At 32.9% G+C, this 18,972-nt stretch overlaps 3 protein-coding genes across 3 annotated transcripts; 2 read left to right on the top strand and 1 right to left on the bottom strand.

Annotated features, from left to right (window-relative positions):
- Nucleotides 1–357: 357 nt before the first annotated feature.
- On the top strand, nucleotides 358–1,636 carry LOC111008372 (nuclear transcription factor Y subunit B-9). The gene has a single exon (XM_022281050.2). The coding sequence runs from the start codon at nucleotides 621–623 to the stop codon at nucleotides 1,278–1,280; it is 660 nt and encodes a 219-aa protein (XP_022136742.1). The 5' UTR covers nucleotides 358–620; the 3' UTR covers nucleotides 1,281–1,636.
- A 3,360-nt stretch (nucleotides 1,637–4,996) lies between these two features.
- Nucleotides 4,997–9,773, bottom strand: LOC111008415 (protein HEAT INTOLERANT 4). The gene is made up of 14 exons (XM_022281118.2): nucleotides 9,319–9,773; nucleotides 8,885–8,923; nucleotides 8,743–8,796; nucleotides 8,566–8,629; nucleotides 8,334–8,392; nucleotides 7,680–7,804; nucleotides 7,536–7,595; nucleotides 7,309–7,367; nucleotides 6,673–6,752; nucleotides 6,438–6,476; nucleotides 6,243–6,305; nucleotides 6,114–6,161; nucleotides 5,898–6,026; nucleotides 4,997–5,481 (listed from the first exon to the last, which is right to left on the bottom strand). Exons 1-14 carry the CDS (start codon nucleotides 9,466–9,468, stop codon nucleotides 5,434–5,436), a joined length of 1,017 nt encoding a protein of 338 aa, XP_022136810.1. The 5' UTR covers nucleotides 9,469–9,773; the 3' UTR covers nucleotides 4,997–5,433.
- Nucleotides 9,774–15,586: 5,813 nt separating this feature from the next.
- On the top strand, nucleotides 15,587–17,360 carry LOC148208427 (anthocyanidin 3-O-glucosyltransferase 5-like). The gene has a single exon (XM_088117365.1). The coding sequence runs from the start codon at nucleotides 15,691–15,693 to the stop codon at nucleotides 17,116–17,118; it is 1,428 nt and encodes a 475-aa protein (XP_087973491.1). The 5' UTR covers nucleotides 15,587–15,690; the 3' UTR covers nucleotides 17,119–17,360.
- Nucleotides 17,361–18,972: the final 1,612 nt, after the last annotated feature.

Raw genomic sequence — 18,972 nt, forward strand, 5'->3', positions numbered from 1 at the left:
ATTCGAATAATTTATTCCATTTTCACCCCAATTTCAAACGGTAAAAAATAAAATAAACATCGAAATAGTGTTTTCAATGAAAAATTAAAAGATTGAAAATAAAATTTTTACAAGCATAAAATTTCTTTTAAAATATATATAGTATTGATATAGAAGTTCCTCGTACATTTAACTTTTTTTTTTCTTCAAGATCAAAAGTCGGAAATTTCGATCTCAGTCTCGTTGAACTCAAAATCTATAAAATTCATCCAATTATTATATATATGAAAAATGGGACTTAGGAAAAAATACATATAACAAGTACTTTTTAAGAACAATAGAGAGAAGAATTTAGGGAAGAAAAAAATATTGTTCCTTATTACCAAGATTCCACCTCTGGGAAGACCATTCTTTGCTATTATTCTAATAACCAATATTTTATTTTATTTCTTCTTTTTTTTTTGTGTCAAAATCAAACCGCCTTTCCTCTTGATTTAATTTAATTTATTTAATTTCCGCCTCTTCCCTTCCTCCGTCCCACCTTTAAAACCCCCCACCGCAGTCCCACCTTCCACCACCACTACCCACCGGAATTCCTCCTCCTCCTCCTCCTCCTCCAACTCCAGCCAATCTCTTCCGCCATGAGCGGCCACAAGCGAAACTCCACCGCCGCCGCCGTCAGTCCCGTTGGCAGCCCGACCTCCGGCGACATCTCCGACAGCTCCACGAAGGAGCAGGACCGGTTCCTGCCGATCGCCAACGTGAGCCGGATCATGAAAAAATCCCTTCCGGCGAACGCCAAGATCTCGAAAGAGGCCAAAGAGACCGTCCAGGAATGCGTGTCGGAGTTCATCAGCTTCATCACCGGCGAGGCCTCCGACAAGTGCCAGAGGGAGAAGCGGAAGACGATCAACGGCGACGATTTGCTCTGGGCCATGACCACTCTAGGGTTTGAAAATTACGTCGCGCCTTTGAAGATTTATCTCAATAAATACAGAGAAACAGAGGAGGAGAAACATTCCTTCGCCAGACAGGACGATCAGGCGCCGCCGCCTGGTTCCGCCGAACAAATCATCGGGGGAAAATCCGCCAGTTCGGTGATGGATTTTCAGAATTTCAATTCCGGGTTTTATTCGCTGGGGAACCAAAATCAGACGGCTCAGAAGAGCTTCAACATAATCGACGGCGTGGGATTTGGGGAAAATTTTAGAGGTTTCAATGTGAGTGGCGTCCATGAAAATGGAGAAGGAAATCGAGGTCGAGCCATGGCGGCTCATCTTCAACAGAGCTCCGGTTGGTGATTTCATAAAGTAAAAAAAATATATATATATATATATATATATATGTAGGGGAAAATTAATCAAAGATATTCTGACTGTCAATTTCAAGGGTTTTTTGGTTGAATTTTCTTCAATTATATTAATTAAGGACTAGGGTTTATGGTAGTATTTTACTAGTTAGTGTATGGTATTAGAGAGATAAAAGAGGGTTAGAGAGAGAAATATATTTTTAATCGTTTTTTTTTCCTTCTTTTTTTTACATAATTGGGTGGGGGATTTGAATCTAGAATGAATACTTTATGAACTAAGATTAGTATTTGTCATAAATATATTATGCACTATGAGCTTCATTCTAATCACATACAATTTCTTGGTCTCGAGGTACTAAGTTTGGTTTGTGTATTTTTCTTCTTTTTTTTTTCCGGAATATAGTAGTTTGACCCCTTGAAAATATTCTTTCATATCTAATATCATATATTATAATTGTTTGCCGAACTAAATAAGTATTATTTAATCAGGCCTTCTTTAACGTCATAGGTTCAAATTCTTGTTCCCAATTTGACTTGCAATATTCTAAGAAGAAAAAGTATAGGGGTTATGACTTCTTGAGTTGATGGGTAAAAGTTACAAAGTTATCTAAAAAGTCTTATATCAATGAATATTTGTCTTTCACTTGTTTACCGTAGATCTTCCCCTTTCTAATTGAAGTTTTCAATTGGTTAGATTATGAAGATTGAAGAAAGAAGTGTCGTGTATACCTTTGAGATATCTCATATAATTCCTTTTAATGCTTTCTAGTTGTAGTTGGACTTGTTAAAAATAAACAATATGTTTCATCATGTCGCGATCTCTTCAAATAGAGTTTTCCAATCATATTTTTGTACTTACAAATAAATTGCAAGTCTCAAAAAGTGGAGTTGAGTTTCAATAGAATATCATATCAATATCCTAATCAAAGAACTAATACAATGACCTAAATCTTTATGATTGAACACTAAATCTAGTTTGGCATCATCTTTAGTCATTTTCAATTGGAATCATATCATGCAGCTGGTAAATAAAAAGATAAAACACATAGATTAACTTATGATATGTAAGTCCGATATGGACCAAAGTTTTTGAACTTTTGTATGCTACTAACAAACATATCTAGAAAATTTGTACACTCAACATGCCTTAATTTGGTTGTTTCATGTATAAACACTTTCATGTAAATGTAAAATAGAAATGTGTTCCTTTTATCTAGCTACTTAATTCTTCAATTGAAAGTAACCGTTATAGTTTTTTATTTTGATATATGTCTTAACCAGTTGGATTATGTTTAAAATTATCGTAATAACTATAGTATATACAACCACAATAGTTGAGTTATTAACAAACAATCTCTGGATATTTCTTTGTAATCAATCTCGAATCTATTTATGGAATCGTTTTACTGCTACTCTGACTTTATGACATTGAATAATTGAACTAATTAATTTGAATTCTATTAGATTGTAATGTATTGATAATGGAACTAATATCCATGTCCAATTTCTAATCAACATCCATCACTTCTTGCAATACTTTTGAAGTTGAAGCATCTTTGCAAGTTGCTGGTATATTTTTGAGATCACTCGATTGTACATTGTTTTTATTTTGATAGAATATCTAAAAACTTTTTCATTTGGTGATACATATCTTAGGATAATTATTCTAGGTTAATTAAGGCTCTATTTTTTAATTAGATGTTGAATGTTATCCAAATTGTTTTTTTTTTCTTTTTTGCATAATTGAATATTGATATGATTTGAATTATATCCCAATTACGACTAGTATATAATTTAGGATATGATTTAGGTTTTCAATTCCTTGATTTAGGTATCTAAATTTATTACTTGTTGTAGTTGTCTTATCCTATTATAAATACGTGAGTAGGGTTGTATATCAATTTGAGGATTTGAATTAATAAAATTGTATGGTTATAAAAAATAAGTAATTATAATCTAACTTCTCTTTCAATTACCTTTTTGTTTTCTTTAGATAAAAGAATTCATGAGAGTTTCTTTTTTTTTTCCCTCATGTTTACTTTCTCGGGTAAAAGATAAAACTCCTAAAATAATAAATATTAAAATGCAACATTAATCATGAAATATCTGGCAAATGGTCTTGACATTGCGACACTTGGCATGATAAGAAATAAATTTAATTTTAATTTGAAAAAGAGAATAAAAAAAAAGGTCTTCCTTCCATCAGTCAAAAGCTTAACTGAGTTGGAATATTAATGCCAAGTTTGATTCTCATTGTCTGATTCGTTCTTCACACGATCCGACGGTCCTCAACGCGAGTTGCTACCAATTTGGATACTACCGATTCGCGCGAGTTTCTTTCGGCCTCTTTCAATATTATAATTGAAATCTTAGATTTTTGCTCCAATGATGGAAAATCAGTGTTGGGTATCAAAAAAATCTTTTAAATATGTCACAAGTTTTTTTAATTTTTAAATATAGCAAAAATTTTTACATGTATATCAATAATCAAATATATTATAAAAGGTATATCATTTGAGTAAAATTTTCTTTTTAAAATTAGACACCTATTTTTTTAAAAAGTGTTATATTTAAAAAAACTAAATGTTCTTACTATTTTATTAATTTTACTAAATATTTTTGGCATATTTACAACTGACTCTTTTTTTTTTTATTTTGTATAGTTAGGCCAAAAAAGAGATAGATTAGAGGTTTGGAATCTCAATTTCTTCAAGCGTTTTGTACTGAACTTTTCAAATTTATGTAGCCCTTTTTGTAAGGACTTTTTTAAGAAAATTATGAGCGATAATTTGTACCTACCAACTCAAATTTAAAAAACTCTAATATGGAAGAAAAGCAGTTAAAAGGCAAGATTTTAAATATCGAGATCTCAATTTCATGAAAATATCAATGATATTTCAATAAAAGTTAGAAATTTAAAAACTCATAAAAAATTATTTAAATTAACAAATACATATTTTTCTATTTCTAAATTAGTTAAAAATAATTAATGTTACCATTGTGTATATATTAGATATTTTATTGATATTTTTCATATTTTGTCCATTTTCTTGTACTATGATGGAAACGTCAATTTACTCCTCATATCGATATCAAACCTATGAAAACATGGATACATCGATGGAAATATCAGCAGATATTAAGAACCATGGTTAAAAGTAAAATCACTTAACATTAAATATTGTGTTTATTTTGATCTATTAACTTCTATAAAATTTCAAATTATACTTCTATCTAATTCATATCATTAATAAATTTCCAACATAATACGCCTATTAAATATATTAAAGTTTTTCTCAAAAAAAATATATATATTAAAGTTGAATTAAAATCATACAGGTAACTCAATGAACCAATAAGTATATCACATCAACAGTCTAATAAACTAAATAAAAATATAATCAAATACAAGTACTAGTTTGAACAACACAAAAACATAAATTACCAACTCTACAGTAATTGACATGTATTCCTTCTGACTTATGTATTCCTTCTCTCGAAGTCGGAAGTTCGATCCTCTATATCCCAAATTATTGTACTCAGAAAACAAAAAATCACACCGCACAAAAAAAAACATGAGCTAGAATAGCATGTCAATATTTAACCCAGTTCCAATTGCTGAAATCTGAAATCTAGCCCAGTTCAGAAATTCAATAGATCAACTGAACAAATTATTTGACAAATGGAATAAAACAAATATCCTTCAAATACTGTAAAAATGTGTAATGGCATTTCAAGTGCAGTAAGCAGGTAACATAATTTGTTCTCGAGGATGTAGAACTGAAACTATGGTTATACAAAACTGAAGTGATGGATGGAATAATGAACAGAATTACACCAATATACTCCAACTAGAGGTCAGTGAGGTTCTAAAGTCCTTTTTTACTGACGGAAAGAAGAAATCTCAAAAAAGAAAGAACGATCAAAGAAAGAAAGCATGATCCTAAATATTACAGCAGTCTATCTAAGGATTTCGGAGGGCTACTGTTCAAGATCCCGTCATCGCTAGATTGATGTAATAAGTTGGAAGGCATTGGCATCACAAATTTCAGCATAATGGGAACAGTACCTTTAAACGTTGAACAAAATCTGAACCTGAAGGAGCTTTATATCAATTTCTATCTTGTGCCAGCCATGGTATAAGATCACAGAACTTCATGAGCCTTTCCGTAGTACCTATTTATAAATGGTGCCTGGAAGGCCAAAATTATTAGACACTACAGAAATGCAGGCAAAAATAATGTGAGAGAAAATAATTTTAAGATTGATAAGACTCCAATTGTAAATGTGTACGAGTAAATGAGCCAAGAGGAGGGGGCAGCACTTAGATTACGAGTTGGTTAAAAGGTACCAACTTTATAACAATACGCTTATGATGTAACTGATGAGTGAACTATGGGGAGTATTTATAGAATGTTAGCTGATGGGGGCATAGGATTTTGGTCGTCTACTATTAGTTTGGCTGGAGAGAGGTGGAAGCTCTCTAAAGTCTTCCTATAGCTTCTACCCATTGTTGATGAATAAGAATGAGATTTATCAAAGATGCAGTTCAAGTTCAACATGTTCCACTCATCATTGGCCAAGAGAATGAAAGCAGGTTCAATCTTACCTTAACATTAGATATATCGGGTGTATCAGGCGTTTGTACAGGGTAAAACTTGTAAAATTTCATCTTCTCAAACGCTTCTTTAGTTTCTTTGCTCATTTCCTCAATGGCCTTTTTCCGTGCTTCCCTAGCCTGAAAAAGAAAATTGAATAAGATCCGCATGTAATTGTTACTCGCTAAACTTGCTCATAACAAATCAAAATGACTAACAACATTTACCTCTCTATTGGCTTTTTTGGCCTCTCTAACTTTCTCCTTTACAAAATCCTAAAAAGTCGAGAACCATCATCAGGTAAGATTGTATAAAGATAAATAGCTGAAACTTGGCTGCAATACTAGATGAACTACCTTGAAGGCGTCCTTTTGACTTTCAGATAATTCTTCCTCCTCGATCAACTTATCTGTGAACTCCTGAGGAAATTTGAAAACAGCGTATAAGACTCTAGGGAAATCTCCCTTTAAAGAAAAATTTCATAAACGACCAGCAGCCTAAATTATTCAAAGATAATAATCAAGACAGCCATTTGAATTAACATCTTGTACCTCGAGTTCATCTAATTCCCAATCAAACTCACAGAAAACCTGCAGATAACAAAAAAGTTAAACTTACATATAGATTTGCAGTTCCCCTGCATGATCATCCTAATCCAAATGGGCATCAAAATCTGAAAATATAAGCATATAAATTTCAGATTGTGAATAACAATGCTCAACTAATCTCTTCCCTACACACTATGCATTTAGGAGCATTTTTAAATAGCATGGATTAAAACCTTACTGGCTTTGGGTCAATCGGAAAAATAATTGGAACCTCAGTGCTTTGTTCAAATTCATCTTCCTTAAAAGGCTGGTAGAAATCTATCAGAAAAATAACAGCATATAAGATAAGACAGACTTGTATAAAATTGAACAATAATCATTAACTGGATCATCTAGTTGACATTAACAATTCAAGAAATCACATTAAGTATAATTGGAACTGCAAGGGCGGGAAACTACGTGCATAATATTTAATGATAACCATGAGCTGGGTTTCTAGATGACATTAAAATGAAGAAATTATATAAAGTAAAATTGAAAGTGTCATAGGCAGAAAACCACAACTAGAAATTACTTTAGTTTTGTTTAAATTCATCTTCCTTAAATCTATCAGAAAAATAACAACATATAAGATAAGACAGACTGGTATAAAATAAATCGATAATCATTAACTGGATTTCTAGATGGCGTTAAAAATCAAGAAATTATAACTAAGTAGAATTGAACGTGTCATGGGTATAAAACTACAACTAGAGATCAGTTTCACTCTCAAGATATTTCACTTGCTCCTCCCAAGAACTCACAGCTCCTCTTCTCATATAATAAATTCAATCATAAAATTTTTAAGAACAACCAAATAGATAGAAGAACTTACAGGGCAAGCAATACTCATATTTCTTGACACGATCTATTTTCAAATGCTTCAAAGCAGCTCTACAGAAACAATTTGAATGAGCATCACGCATGACGTGTCATTAAATTAAAAAATTTTAAGTTAGCAATAAACACACTTTTGTTGAAGACTGGCATTTTAAAAATGAATAGATTAAATGTGAAATTAACTGCTGCGACACAACAGCGAAAGGCAACTCATATTTGTACCTTCTCTGAGTGCAACTGAGAATGAATATTTGAGATTTCAACTTATCAACTCGGCTCTCTCTGAAGAAGAATTAGATTGCATAGTCAATTAAAAAACTAGAGTTAGAATATAAAAGAGGCTAAGAAAAATTCACAAATTAAGACCTTTTCTCCAAAGGAATATAAGGAACCCAGTCCATCTTCATCTGTTTCATGGGAACTATCTCTTCAGCCTCCCTTTGAACAGAGTTTATTCCAATTTTATCAGAAGGTGGGAAAGGAGATACAACCTATAGAGCCGCAAAAACCAATAGTCATAGGAATTAAATCCCGTGAATTGGGTAAAATATTATTTTAGAAAATTAAGTTAAACATCCAGACTTTTAGAAAGTATATACTCAAAGGAAATATCCACTTTGAAGTTTGAAGAGGCAGAAAGATTCGGAAGCAATATGTTAAAACTTAAAGTGTATACTCCACATGTTCTTGTCAACAAATGAGAAAAGTAATAATTAGCCGATAACTTCTTTCAATTTGAAATTTGTTATATGGCAGTCAGTCAATTCACAAGGCTAAAAATAGCCGCAGATTGACACGAGAGAATCCAAAAGGCCAGTGGTATTACATAAAGAAAAAGAAAAAAATCATAACATAAACACCATGAGCAATGAAAAATAAAATTTTAAAAGCAAAAAGTTTTAAGGTTGTCTTAGCATCTGGATAAGAACCCACTAATTGGTTATATAAAGAAGCCTTTGTATTTGTATAGAACAAAAACAATCAACACGATATACGAAAACTAAAAGAAATGTAACTTACAGCCACCACAGCAGGTATGCATATAACTTTATTTTCACCCTTGAAAGGAACCAATTGAGCTGCACAAACATGAATTAACATAAATAGACTAAAAAAATAAGGTAAGGTGAAAGAAAAGTTCTTTCAGGCTTGCCTTCCTTTTGACGGAGGTTGAAACAATATACTGGACCTCAATAAATTTGTCTTGTATAAGTTTGAAAATGTAAAACAAGATTCTTAGTTAGCTACTTACGCTCTGTACAACCAAATAGATAAACCTTCTCACCATACAACTTTCCCCCCTCTTCAAATGCATCCTGACAATAATGACAAATGTTATATCCCCAGTAAATTTAACTCTAATGCATCCAATATAAGTCGAAAAACCAACTGATATTAGACTTTGACAGATTATATTATTTGAACTCACTTCTAGATTTGAGAAATTCCAGTTGAATTGATAAACCGTGTCCAATTGATCCCACTGACATAGAAAAACATGTGAATGCATAAGCAACACAACAATAAGACTTCTGTTAAAAAAGAAACAAGTACCATAGTTTATGCCAAACCTCTGTCCCAACAGGAAATGCTGCTTTCCACAGATCTTCCTGCATTTTACGATGTCATTCGCAAATGAAAAGAAACAAGAAAACACAAATTCGCAATCTACATACACTCTTAGAATTTCTAAAAAGAACCCCATTGCAGGTAACATCAAATTACCAAAAACAAGCATCTGATTCCAGCCCAACAGCTTGCCAAAAGTAAAACCGAGCTTAATTTACAAGCGCAAGTTAATTATTCAAGAAACCCACAAGAGCAAATGAAACCATCCACAAAATTCGGCACCGAAAAGGATCAATTACCAACGTCAATTTTTCAGAATACTTCACGACAGTGGAAATTCAAGACCCAGCAAAGTGACGCAAGAAATCCCATAGTAGCGCACGACAATCAAAGTTTAAAACAGCAACAAAAAGGGGTGTGGCACAAAATACAATACCAAGTTACGCTTGTCCTCAAAGTACTCGGGTTCGGATTCGGGTTTGGGGAGCTTGGCCCGCTTGGCTCGAGACGGAGCTTCTTTGCGCTTAGGTTCTACAGGTTTATCTTCTTCTTTTCGAGCTGTCTTCCTCTTAGTACCTTTCCTCATTGTGGCCGCAGCTCAGCTGGAAAACGGGGAATAGAGCGCGAAGAAGAAGGAGAAATCGGCTGCTGCGATGGAAACCGAAGGATCCGGATTCGAATAAATTGCAAATGTAGAGGTAGAAAGATCGAGAGGATAAGAGAGAGAGAAATAGGGTTTTGGGGTTGGGGATTATCGAGCGTAAGATCAACGCGGCTGCTCCTTTTCCTCAGCTTCACGGAGGCGGGACGTCTAAAAATGTTGAAATCGAAATTATTTCAAAATTTGTTGAAATTTTCAATTTTTTCACACACAGCCCGACAGAGTCACACGCATGTCTTCTTTCTCCCAGAAGAGGAGGCGATTTTTTTTTTTTTTTGGTTATTTTCTTCAGTTATTACTAATTTTCTATTTTCCCTTTACATTTCGAAAAGTCTTTTTTTAATTACGTATTTTAGTCTAGATGTTTAAGAATAATAATTTTTTTTAAGTAGAAAAAGTATTTAATAACTTAATAGCGTGTCTAATAAAATTCCTTAATTTTAAAAGTATCTAATAAATTGTTGATTTTTAATTTTGTGTTTAATAGATTAATTGAAGGAATCTATTAGATATAAAATTGAAGTTGGTGTGTAAGAACCTAAACTTTCAATTTTACGACGAAGCTTTTTTCAAAAATTGTTAAATAGGTCAATGAGTTATTAGATACAAAATTGAAAGTTCCGATACGTGTTAAACACAATATTAAAGTTCAAAACATATTAGAAGTACCTGTTAAATATTTTTTTAACTTGAGAAATCTATTAGACACGAAATTGAAAGTTTAGAGATCTATTAAACAATAATTTAAAAATTTAAGGACTTAATTATTGTTTGACTTTTAGTTTTTTTTTAATTATCAGTAATATATTTTGTTTTGTTTGAGCGGAAGGAATGGGTGCTTTGGAAGTAGCAATTTGTTACTGAATCATATTATTGGGAGGTTATTTAGTATTTCAACTTTAAAAATTTAGCAACTTGAGGTTTGTTAGACGTGATTAGTATATTAATTAGAGATTAATGCAGCGTGACATAACAATTAAAAGATTTTGGATAGGTTAAAAAAAACTATGTTAGGATCCATTTTTGGGATAAGAACATAAATGGGCCTCTTTTTAAATTCATATCACAATAGTAAGGGGAAAAGAAAAAAAAAAGGTTATATATATATTATATTAGTACGAATATACTGTTTTTAGACTCGTATTAAGTAGTATTCAAAAGTACAGATTTTTTATTTCGTTGTCCAATAATTTCAGGTTTCATACATGTAATGCGTTAAATTTACGCGCGGAAGAAAAGAAAGGTTTGGCAGGCGGCCCAATGGGCTATAATATTTTTCACTTTGCATGGAATAATGGTGTGTTTGTTACTGAGCATAGCTTAAATGGTTATGACATCTATTTCTGACCGAAGTATTTGTTAAATTTGGGGAGGCACGATGTTTACGGTCGACTTTGCCTCAAGAAAGTTGATGAAATTATTTTAAATTCGTGATTTGAAATCCAAGAAATGATTTGAAATTCTTTATTTTGTTTGTAAAAATGAATTAAATTTGATTTATTTATTTGGACGTTCACCGAAAATGAAAAAAATATATAAATTTTACTGATTTAGGCTTTTATTCTAAATTTATTAATTAGAAATTAAAATACGACGAGGTTAAATAGGTAATCTACTCTGAAAGTCTATCCAATCTTGCAAAATCCGACTATTTTGATGTGGAAAATTTTTTAAGTAAAAATAGGATTTGAAATCGAATTCAAAATCATGTGGTACCAAAGAGTGGAATTCATTTGAAATCCGTCATGGTTTTGAATTCCTTCCAAATCTGAGGTACCAAACGGAGCATTAGTGAAATCACATGAATTGTGGAAGAAGCTCGAAAAATCGGAGGGGACAATAGAGTAATCTCGATGGATCACATCAGGAATGAGGCAAACAGTGTAACGCGTGGGTTAGTAAAGAGGGCGCTGGGAGAAGATTTAAGATTAAAATATACATTTGATCCCTGAACTTTCATTAAAGTAACGATTTAATCCCTGAATTTTCAAAAGTAACAATTTAATCTTGAATTTTCGAATCGGGGATAATTTGGTCCCCATCTTTAAAATTTCATTATAATTTAACAGAAAAATCTGATGTGGACACCGCAAACAACTAAGGCCACCTAAGTCTTTTTCAAAAAAAAAAAAAGAAAAAGAAAAGCAAGAAAGAAAGGAAAGAAGGTGCCCCGTCCCCCACCCTACCGACGACGGCGAGGATGAAAATTATGAGAGAATTCTGAAGGGGAGAGGAGGAAGAGAAATTTTGCCATGATTTGCCGCAGAGTGAAGACAAAGAGAAAGCTTGTTTAATCTTACTCAAGTGTGTAATAGAGCCAGATAAGGTGGATTGGTACGAAATAGCAATATGTTCTTAATGAAGAGGTAATTTCAATCCCAATATTTCAGAATTCATTCCGAAAACCAACCCTGCACTACCACCGCCGCCGCCTGAACTACTAAGTTCCCTTAAATTTTTTACTCGAACCTCCCTCAATTTTTTTACAAATTCCAGAAATTGATTCAAACCCAGAAAAAGAAACTAATTAATCCTTAAAAAGTCGTTTAAACTCAGAAGAATGTTATAATTTTGAAGAGGGGATAATAGAATGGAGTTGAGAGAGTATGTAGATGAAGGGTGGACAGCCGGTTTTTCGTTTGGAGGACAGATTGTGGTATTGGGCTGACAGAAAACCACCCATGGTTTTGGCCTGGGGCAGCGAAAGAATAAAGGGAAACTTGAAAATGAACCTAACCCACAAGTTTCGGAAGAAAACTGTGGGGTGAAGCGAAGAAAATTTTGTGGGATTTTGGTGTTGAGCACCAAAATCCGGCCAACTGGTTCAGCCGAAACTCACATCGGAAGGGTGGGGAGAGTCGTGTGGGCGACGACTGTTTCTCTTCATTTCAATGTGTAGAAATAAATGCTTGTTGGCATTCCACATCACGTTTTCTGGTAAATTCCCAACAGAAATTTAACGGTATGGAACAAATTATTACCAATTTGAAAGTTCATGAATTAAATTGTAATTTTTTAAAGTTCATGGTTAAATCGTTACTTTATGAAAGTTCATGGACTAAGTGTATATTTTAACCAAGATTTAATAGGAGAGTGGGTCCTATACATATTTCTTATTTTTAATTAATTACAAATTTATTATTGTACTAATTTTTTAATTACAATAATAATAAATTTTAATTTATTTTATTACTCTATTAGTAATAGTAAGTATATATTTTTTATTATAACAGTTTATTTAATATGAATAATTAAAATAAAATGACATTAATGTAGTACTTTTATTACCACACCCACTATTTAATATAAAATATTATTGAACTTTATTATTTTAATATTTAATACTAATTTTCAAAATTCTATTGCTATTAATTAATAATAACAAAAGTAAAATTATTAAATTTAAAAATTAAATATAAATTTGTAATATTTTATAATAAAATTACATAAACTAATAAAAACTATATAAACTTTTATTAGAAGAACAAATTATTATTAATAGTATAAATAAAAAAAGAAATGATAAAAAGTTATAAAATAATTAATTACAAAAACTGAGTTATTTTTTGAAATTAAAATTTCAAAACATTTACGGAAAATGCATGGAATAATACGGAAAGACATACTTCCTGAAATTGTAGAAATCTCCTATAACTAAAAAGGTTCAGAATCAGAAATTAAGTGCTTTAATAAGTAATCTATGACCTCTTTAATAACATTTGTATTTCTTCTTTTTTAATTAAAAAAATTAATTGTATGGTTAAACGAGATCTTTACATATGTTGAAACAAATTAGAAATGGGGAAAAAATTGAGACCTGTTATCGTTTCTTGTTTTTGTTTACTCCTTATTATAAAGAAAAATAGAATGATGTGACGCCAAACACTCATAGATTCAACAATGATAAAATCATATTTTTATTTATATTAGAGCAAATTGGAAATGATAACAATAAACAATAAATTTATTTTGGTTGTTTCTAAAAACTCTATACAATTTTGAGAATGTTTATAAGAAATGAGAAACAACAAACATAAATAATTGTCAAATACTTAAATCTCTTGATAAAATTGGAGATGATAAACGCAAATTGTTATCAAATGCGTAAATTTCATGATAAAATTAAAGCAAAAAATCGAACGTTACCAAACATACCCTTTTTTTTTCTAATTTCTAATTTTTATTTTTTAATAAATATAAACAAAATTGTACTTGGTAATTTTTATTATTTCTAATTTTTTAATTGAAAAAAATAAATATTTTTTGGTAACCATTTATTATTTTTTATTCTCTAATATTTCTAAAAATTAGTAGAAGTACATTTTTTATATGAAAAATTGTTTTCTAACTAAATATTAATTTTTTAATTACCAAACACTTATATTTTTCAAAAATTATAAACAAGAAACAAAACAAAAAAATTATAACATTATCAAATGAGCATTTACTTATTCTTTACCATACGATCGAGAGAGCTGAACACGATTCAAATTTGATCTATGTTAGAGTACTCTTATTTAGAAGGAAGGTGAGTTAGTTAATGGAAAGTTGTTTAGTTGACGTAACTCTAGTTTGCATTAACTATATAAATTTGATATCCGAGGGGATCTTGTTCATAAATGAGGCGCACAATTATTTCTCTCCAACTTAAATTTCGTAACCAAACTTTTTTCTATGGATGTATATTAATAAACAGTGTGGGAAAATGGTAGCCTTCCCGTCACTTTTACGTATCAAATTATAGAAATTAGTTAGGGCTCTCAACCGTATTTTTGCTATACCTATGCATATTGTAATTAAAAAAAAAAGATGAGTCTCATGAGAAGGAATTAACATTTCTACATTATTTTCACTTACTAGGAGTAAATAATTGTTGTCATCTCGATGAATAATTGTCCTCATATTGGTGTTGACCCCAAAAGAAGTTAAAGTTGTTACTTATTGTATAACGTAGACTTTTTAATGTTAATCGGAACATAGAGTTAGATAGATAAAACCTTATTACCATTTTAAACGTCGACAGTTCATTTCCTACCTCGCAACTGTTGAACTCAAAAAAAAAAATTAAGAATTCTAAACCAGAGTTTTAAAAAGAATTAATTATTCAAAATTATAATTAAATATTGATTTTTTTAGTATAATAAATATGAGATATAGAGATTTGAACCTATAATCTTAAAAGAACGAGTTATATGATGATATTCACATAAAATCAAATGTTCAAATCTCTACCTCCTCACATTTGTCGGGCTTAAAAAATGTTTTTATTTTTATTTTTATTTTTATTATCATGTTTTGTTGGATTTGAATACCTTTTTACCTGCTTAATTTTATATTTAGGTTTGAGTATTTCCGTAGTCAAGCTTGTCTATTTCCATGACTTGATTCTTTATGTCCTTATAGTTGAATTTTATACGATTTATTAATTCACCCATAAAATAACATTGTTTAATTTTAGTTTTGATCAAGGACTTTGAATTATATTTTCTCCGTATTGAAAAAATATATATTTATTTTTCATTTTTTTCAGAGGAATATATTTATTTTTCATGGTATTCAATAAATATTAGAGAAGCTAATTAATTATTTTGTGTTATCAAGTCCACTCAAAACTTGTTTATTCTATTTATGTCAAACTCATGAATAATTACACAATAATTTAATCTAGATTCTTCGCATTAAAAAAGATGTTATTTCACACCTCTGATTTTGAAATCACATTTTGTTTCTAGGTAAGTCATCGAGATGGCTAATTGACTTGAAAAAATCATATTAAAAAAGAATACTTTTCAATGACCAAAGACTGCCACAAATATTTTTCTATTACTCCTTCTGAATTGATTATGAAATCATATTTTGTTTTTAGGCAATCTATTTATTCCGTCACGGAGATACTTTGGAAAAGCCATATTGAAAATAATGCTTTTCAATGATCTAAGGATAGCCACAAATATTTTTCTAAAGATTAAAGTTTCATGTCATCATCCCAATATTTATGACCCTATATTCTTAAAAAAAAAAAAAAACTCATTTCTGTATATATATATATATATATAAGCATGAACCTTCATACTTTGTAAGGTAGTTTTCTACACTCCTAATTAATCATTTTTCTCCGATTTTATGAACTAAACTTGTTTCTCCTCCATGGAAACTTTGAACACCCACGTCGCTGTTCTCTCCAGCCCTGGAATGGGCCACCTCTTCCCCAGCCTCGAGCTCGCCACGCGCCTCTGCACGCGCCACCACATTACCGTCACTATTCTCCTCGTCGCCTCCCACTCCTCGCCCGTCGAGGAAAAAATCATCGCCTCCGCTAAAGCCTCAAAGTTCTTCACCCTCCTCCACCTCCCGCCGGTCGACATCTCCGCCCTCGTCGACTCCACCACCGCCGTCGTCACCCGCATCGCCGTCACCATGCGATCCAGCCTTCCGGCCATTCGCTCTGCCGTCTCCGCCTTGAAATTCCGACCGACCACCCTCATCGTCGACATCTTCGGCACCGAAGCCTTCACCGTCGCCGACGAATTTCGCATGGCGAAGTATGTTTTCGTCGCTTCTAACGCCTGGTTCTTGGCTCTGACGGTTTACACCCCGTTTCTCGATAAGGAAGTTTCCGGTCAATACGTGGACCGGAAGGAACCGCTCGAAATTCCCGGGTGTGAGCCGGTTCGACCGTGTGACGTCGTGGACCCAATGCTGGACCGGGCCGATCAGCAGTACGATGAATACGTAAAGATTGGGGAGACGATAGCGCTAAGCGACGGCGTTTTGGTGAACACGTGGGAGGATTTGCAGAATCGCACACTTGCGGCTTTTAAGGATCGAAGCCAGTTGGGTCGGGTCTTGAAGGCGCCGGTTTACGCAATTGGACCGGTTGTTAGTCGGTCCAGTTTAGTCAACTGCGAGTCAGAGTTGTTTGACTGGCTGAGGAACCAACCCGACGAGTCGGTGATCTACGTGTCGTTTGGGAGCGGTGGAACGCTGTCGTTTGAGCAGATGACAGAGGTGGCTTTTGGATTGGAGCTGAGCGGGCAGAGATTTGTTTGGGTGGTGCGCGCCCCCACGGTAAGGTCCGATGCGGCCTTTTTTACCACGGGGGAAGGGACCGAGGACCAATCAGGAGCGAGGTACTTGCCCGAGGGGTTTTTGGCTCGCACGTGCGAGATCGGCGTTGTGGTTCCGATGTGGGCGGAGCAGACGGCGGTGCTGAGCCATCCGGCGGTCGGAGGGTTTTTAACGCACGGCGGATGGAACTCGGCTTTGGAGGCAATCACGAACGGAGTTCCGATGATCGCGTGGCCGCTGTACTCCGAGCAGCGGATGAACGCAACGATGCTGGTGGAGGAGCTGCGGGTGGCGGTCCGGCCGGCCGGGCAGCCGTCGGAGGAGGTGGTGGGGAGGGAGGAGATAGCGGCGATGGTGAGGAAGATAATGGCGGAGGAAGATGAAGAAGGGAAGTCGATAAGGGCGAAGGTGAAGGAGCTGAAGCAGAGTGCAGAGAAAGCTATGGCGGAGGGTGGTTCGTCGTACGAGGAGTTCAATCGAGTGGCGAAATTGTTCCGCCATGGCTGATTACCTTGAATTTCATCTTGGTTTTTTGTTTAATTCATGTGGAAGAGAAGAAATTCTGAATAAAGCCCTAATATGATGTTCTCAAAAAAAAAAAAAAAAAAAGAGCCCTAATATGTAGGTTTAATTGTAATTTTAGTTGAGTAATTAAAGTTGCAATTAACCATTAACGGTCAACTTTTAATTTGAGTAATTATAGTTGTAATTAATGATCAACTTTTAAATTGAGTAATTATTAGTAGTAATTAACCATTCATGAGTTTTCAAACAGTTGGTACTTTTTTTTTTTTTTTTTTTACTTCAACGAAGGTTAAGGTGCGAGATTGACATTTTTTACCCCGAAAGAGTTCAATTTGGATTTTTGACGAAAAATTGAGGTTTCTGACTCCATTTTATAATGGATCCATTCCGATTTTTTACTTCTCCCTCCAAAAATTTATTTATTTGTGACATGCTTTCATTCTAATCTTTTATCCATTTTCACCTTTTTATCTTTGTGAAATTTGTAAGATATGTCCGTTTTTTCAATAAAGCAAAATTCCCCAGGTCCACCCCACCAATCTCTCACTTTAAACCTCCTCCTCTCTTTCTAATTTGAATATAATATGAAAAAATCTCAACTTTTTAATTGAAAAATCAATTGCGAACTTAATAGGAAAAAAATCTAACTTTTTAATTTGAAGATTCAATTACGAATGGGGAAAAGTCTCAATTTTTTAATTTGAGGATTGGAAAATCGAATTTGCATAATTCGAGTCAAGATTGCATAAATGCCATTGATTTAATTAATTATATATATATATATAAAAGCCAACATTCCATAAATCCGAGTCAAGATTGCATAAATGCCCATGATTTAATTAAAAAAGATGGTCAATATTATCCAAGATAATTATTTAAAAAAATTGAAATGGCATGAATCTCGAACTACGACACTTCACTAACTAAGTTTCTTGAAATATAGAAATGAATTCAAAATAGTATTTAAACCTATATGGTTCCGAGCTTGTCTACCATGAAGAATTCTATTGAATAGTTATTGTAGTTTATTGCTGTAATCAAATGGCCTAAAACACAATATTATTTTTACCTTCTTAGGGGTTGCTTGGATGACAAAGAATCTTGAACTCTAGTATTAGGGATGAAATTACCCCATCAATTGAGGCTAAAGAAGCGATATGAGTAAAGCCACTTTGATCAAACTATTCGGGTCGAACCACCCAATCAGACCAAATTTGAGTCGATCCAAATCTCGTTGAATTGATCCACCCGAACCTACTCAAAGAGGCTCCCTCTATAAATAAGAGGAGATATCTGAACGTGAGATTCTTGCAACTCTACTTTTTTGCTATTCTCATCGAAACTCTTTTCTAACTTAGGTATTAGAGTGTGTTGAATTTAGCCCCACACCAATTTGCATATATATATATATATATTTATTTATTTATTTATTTGTGTGCACCGATGACCAAAACCAAATTCCTGCATTAAAGCGTAGAATTTGAAACCATAAGAATGTGAAGGGTAATTTCAAATTTGGGTAGGCCTCATTTATGTTTGAAGCAAAAGAATCGGAAGTTTGGAAATCAGAGGCCTATGTTTTGAGGGTGAAATCTTGGGAATGTGAAGTATAAATTAGATTTATAAATTTGGGGTTTGAGTATTAGTAATATGAAATTCTTTCTACCATCACAACGCTAGATATTTAATTGGTTTCTTCTTTTGAAATTAGGCATATGTAAGTTCCATTTATTGTCTCTTTTTATAGTTGCAGGCTAATCCTCTCCTCTAGTTTTTAATGTAATATTATTTTTTTAAAGAATACTTAGATACTAAAATTACTTGTAATTTTGCATA

This window comes from Momordica charantia, assembly GCF_013281855.1.
Source record: "Momordica charantia cultivar OHB3-1 chromosome 10 unlocalized genomic scaffold, Mcharantia_2.0 BLBB01000010.1, whole genome shotgun sequence".
Classification (NCBI taxonomy): domain Eukaryota; kingdom Viridiplantae; phylum Streptophyta; class Magnoliopsida; order Cucurbitales; family Cucurbitaceae; genus Momordica; species Momordica charantia.

What these genes read in the sequence shown, in the direction of transcription:
- LOC111008372 (XM_022281050.2), top strand. Translation starts at nt 621, where the DNA reads ATGAGCGGCCACAAGCGAAACTCCACCGCCGCCGCCGTCAGTCCCGTT.
- LOC111008415 (XM_022281118.2), bottom strand. Translation starts at nt 9,468, where the DNA reads ATGAGGAAAGGTACTAAGAGGAAGACAGCTCGAAAAGAAGAAGATAAA. An exon ending in CATTTCCTGTTGGGACAGAG is followed by an intron (nt 8,797 to 8,884) that starts GTTTGGCATAAA and finishes TTTCTATGTCAG; the next exon opens with TGGGATCAATTGGACACGGT. An exon ending in TATATTCCTTTGGAGAAAAG is followed by an intron (nt 7,596 to 7,679) that starts GTCTTAATTTGT and finishes ATTCTTCTTCAG; the next exon opens with AGAGAGCCGAGTTGATAAGT.
- LOC148208427 (XM_088117365.1), top strand. Translation starts at nt 15,691, where the DNA reads ATGGAAACTTTGAACACCCACGTCGCTGTTCTCTCCAGCCCTGGAATG.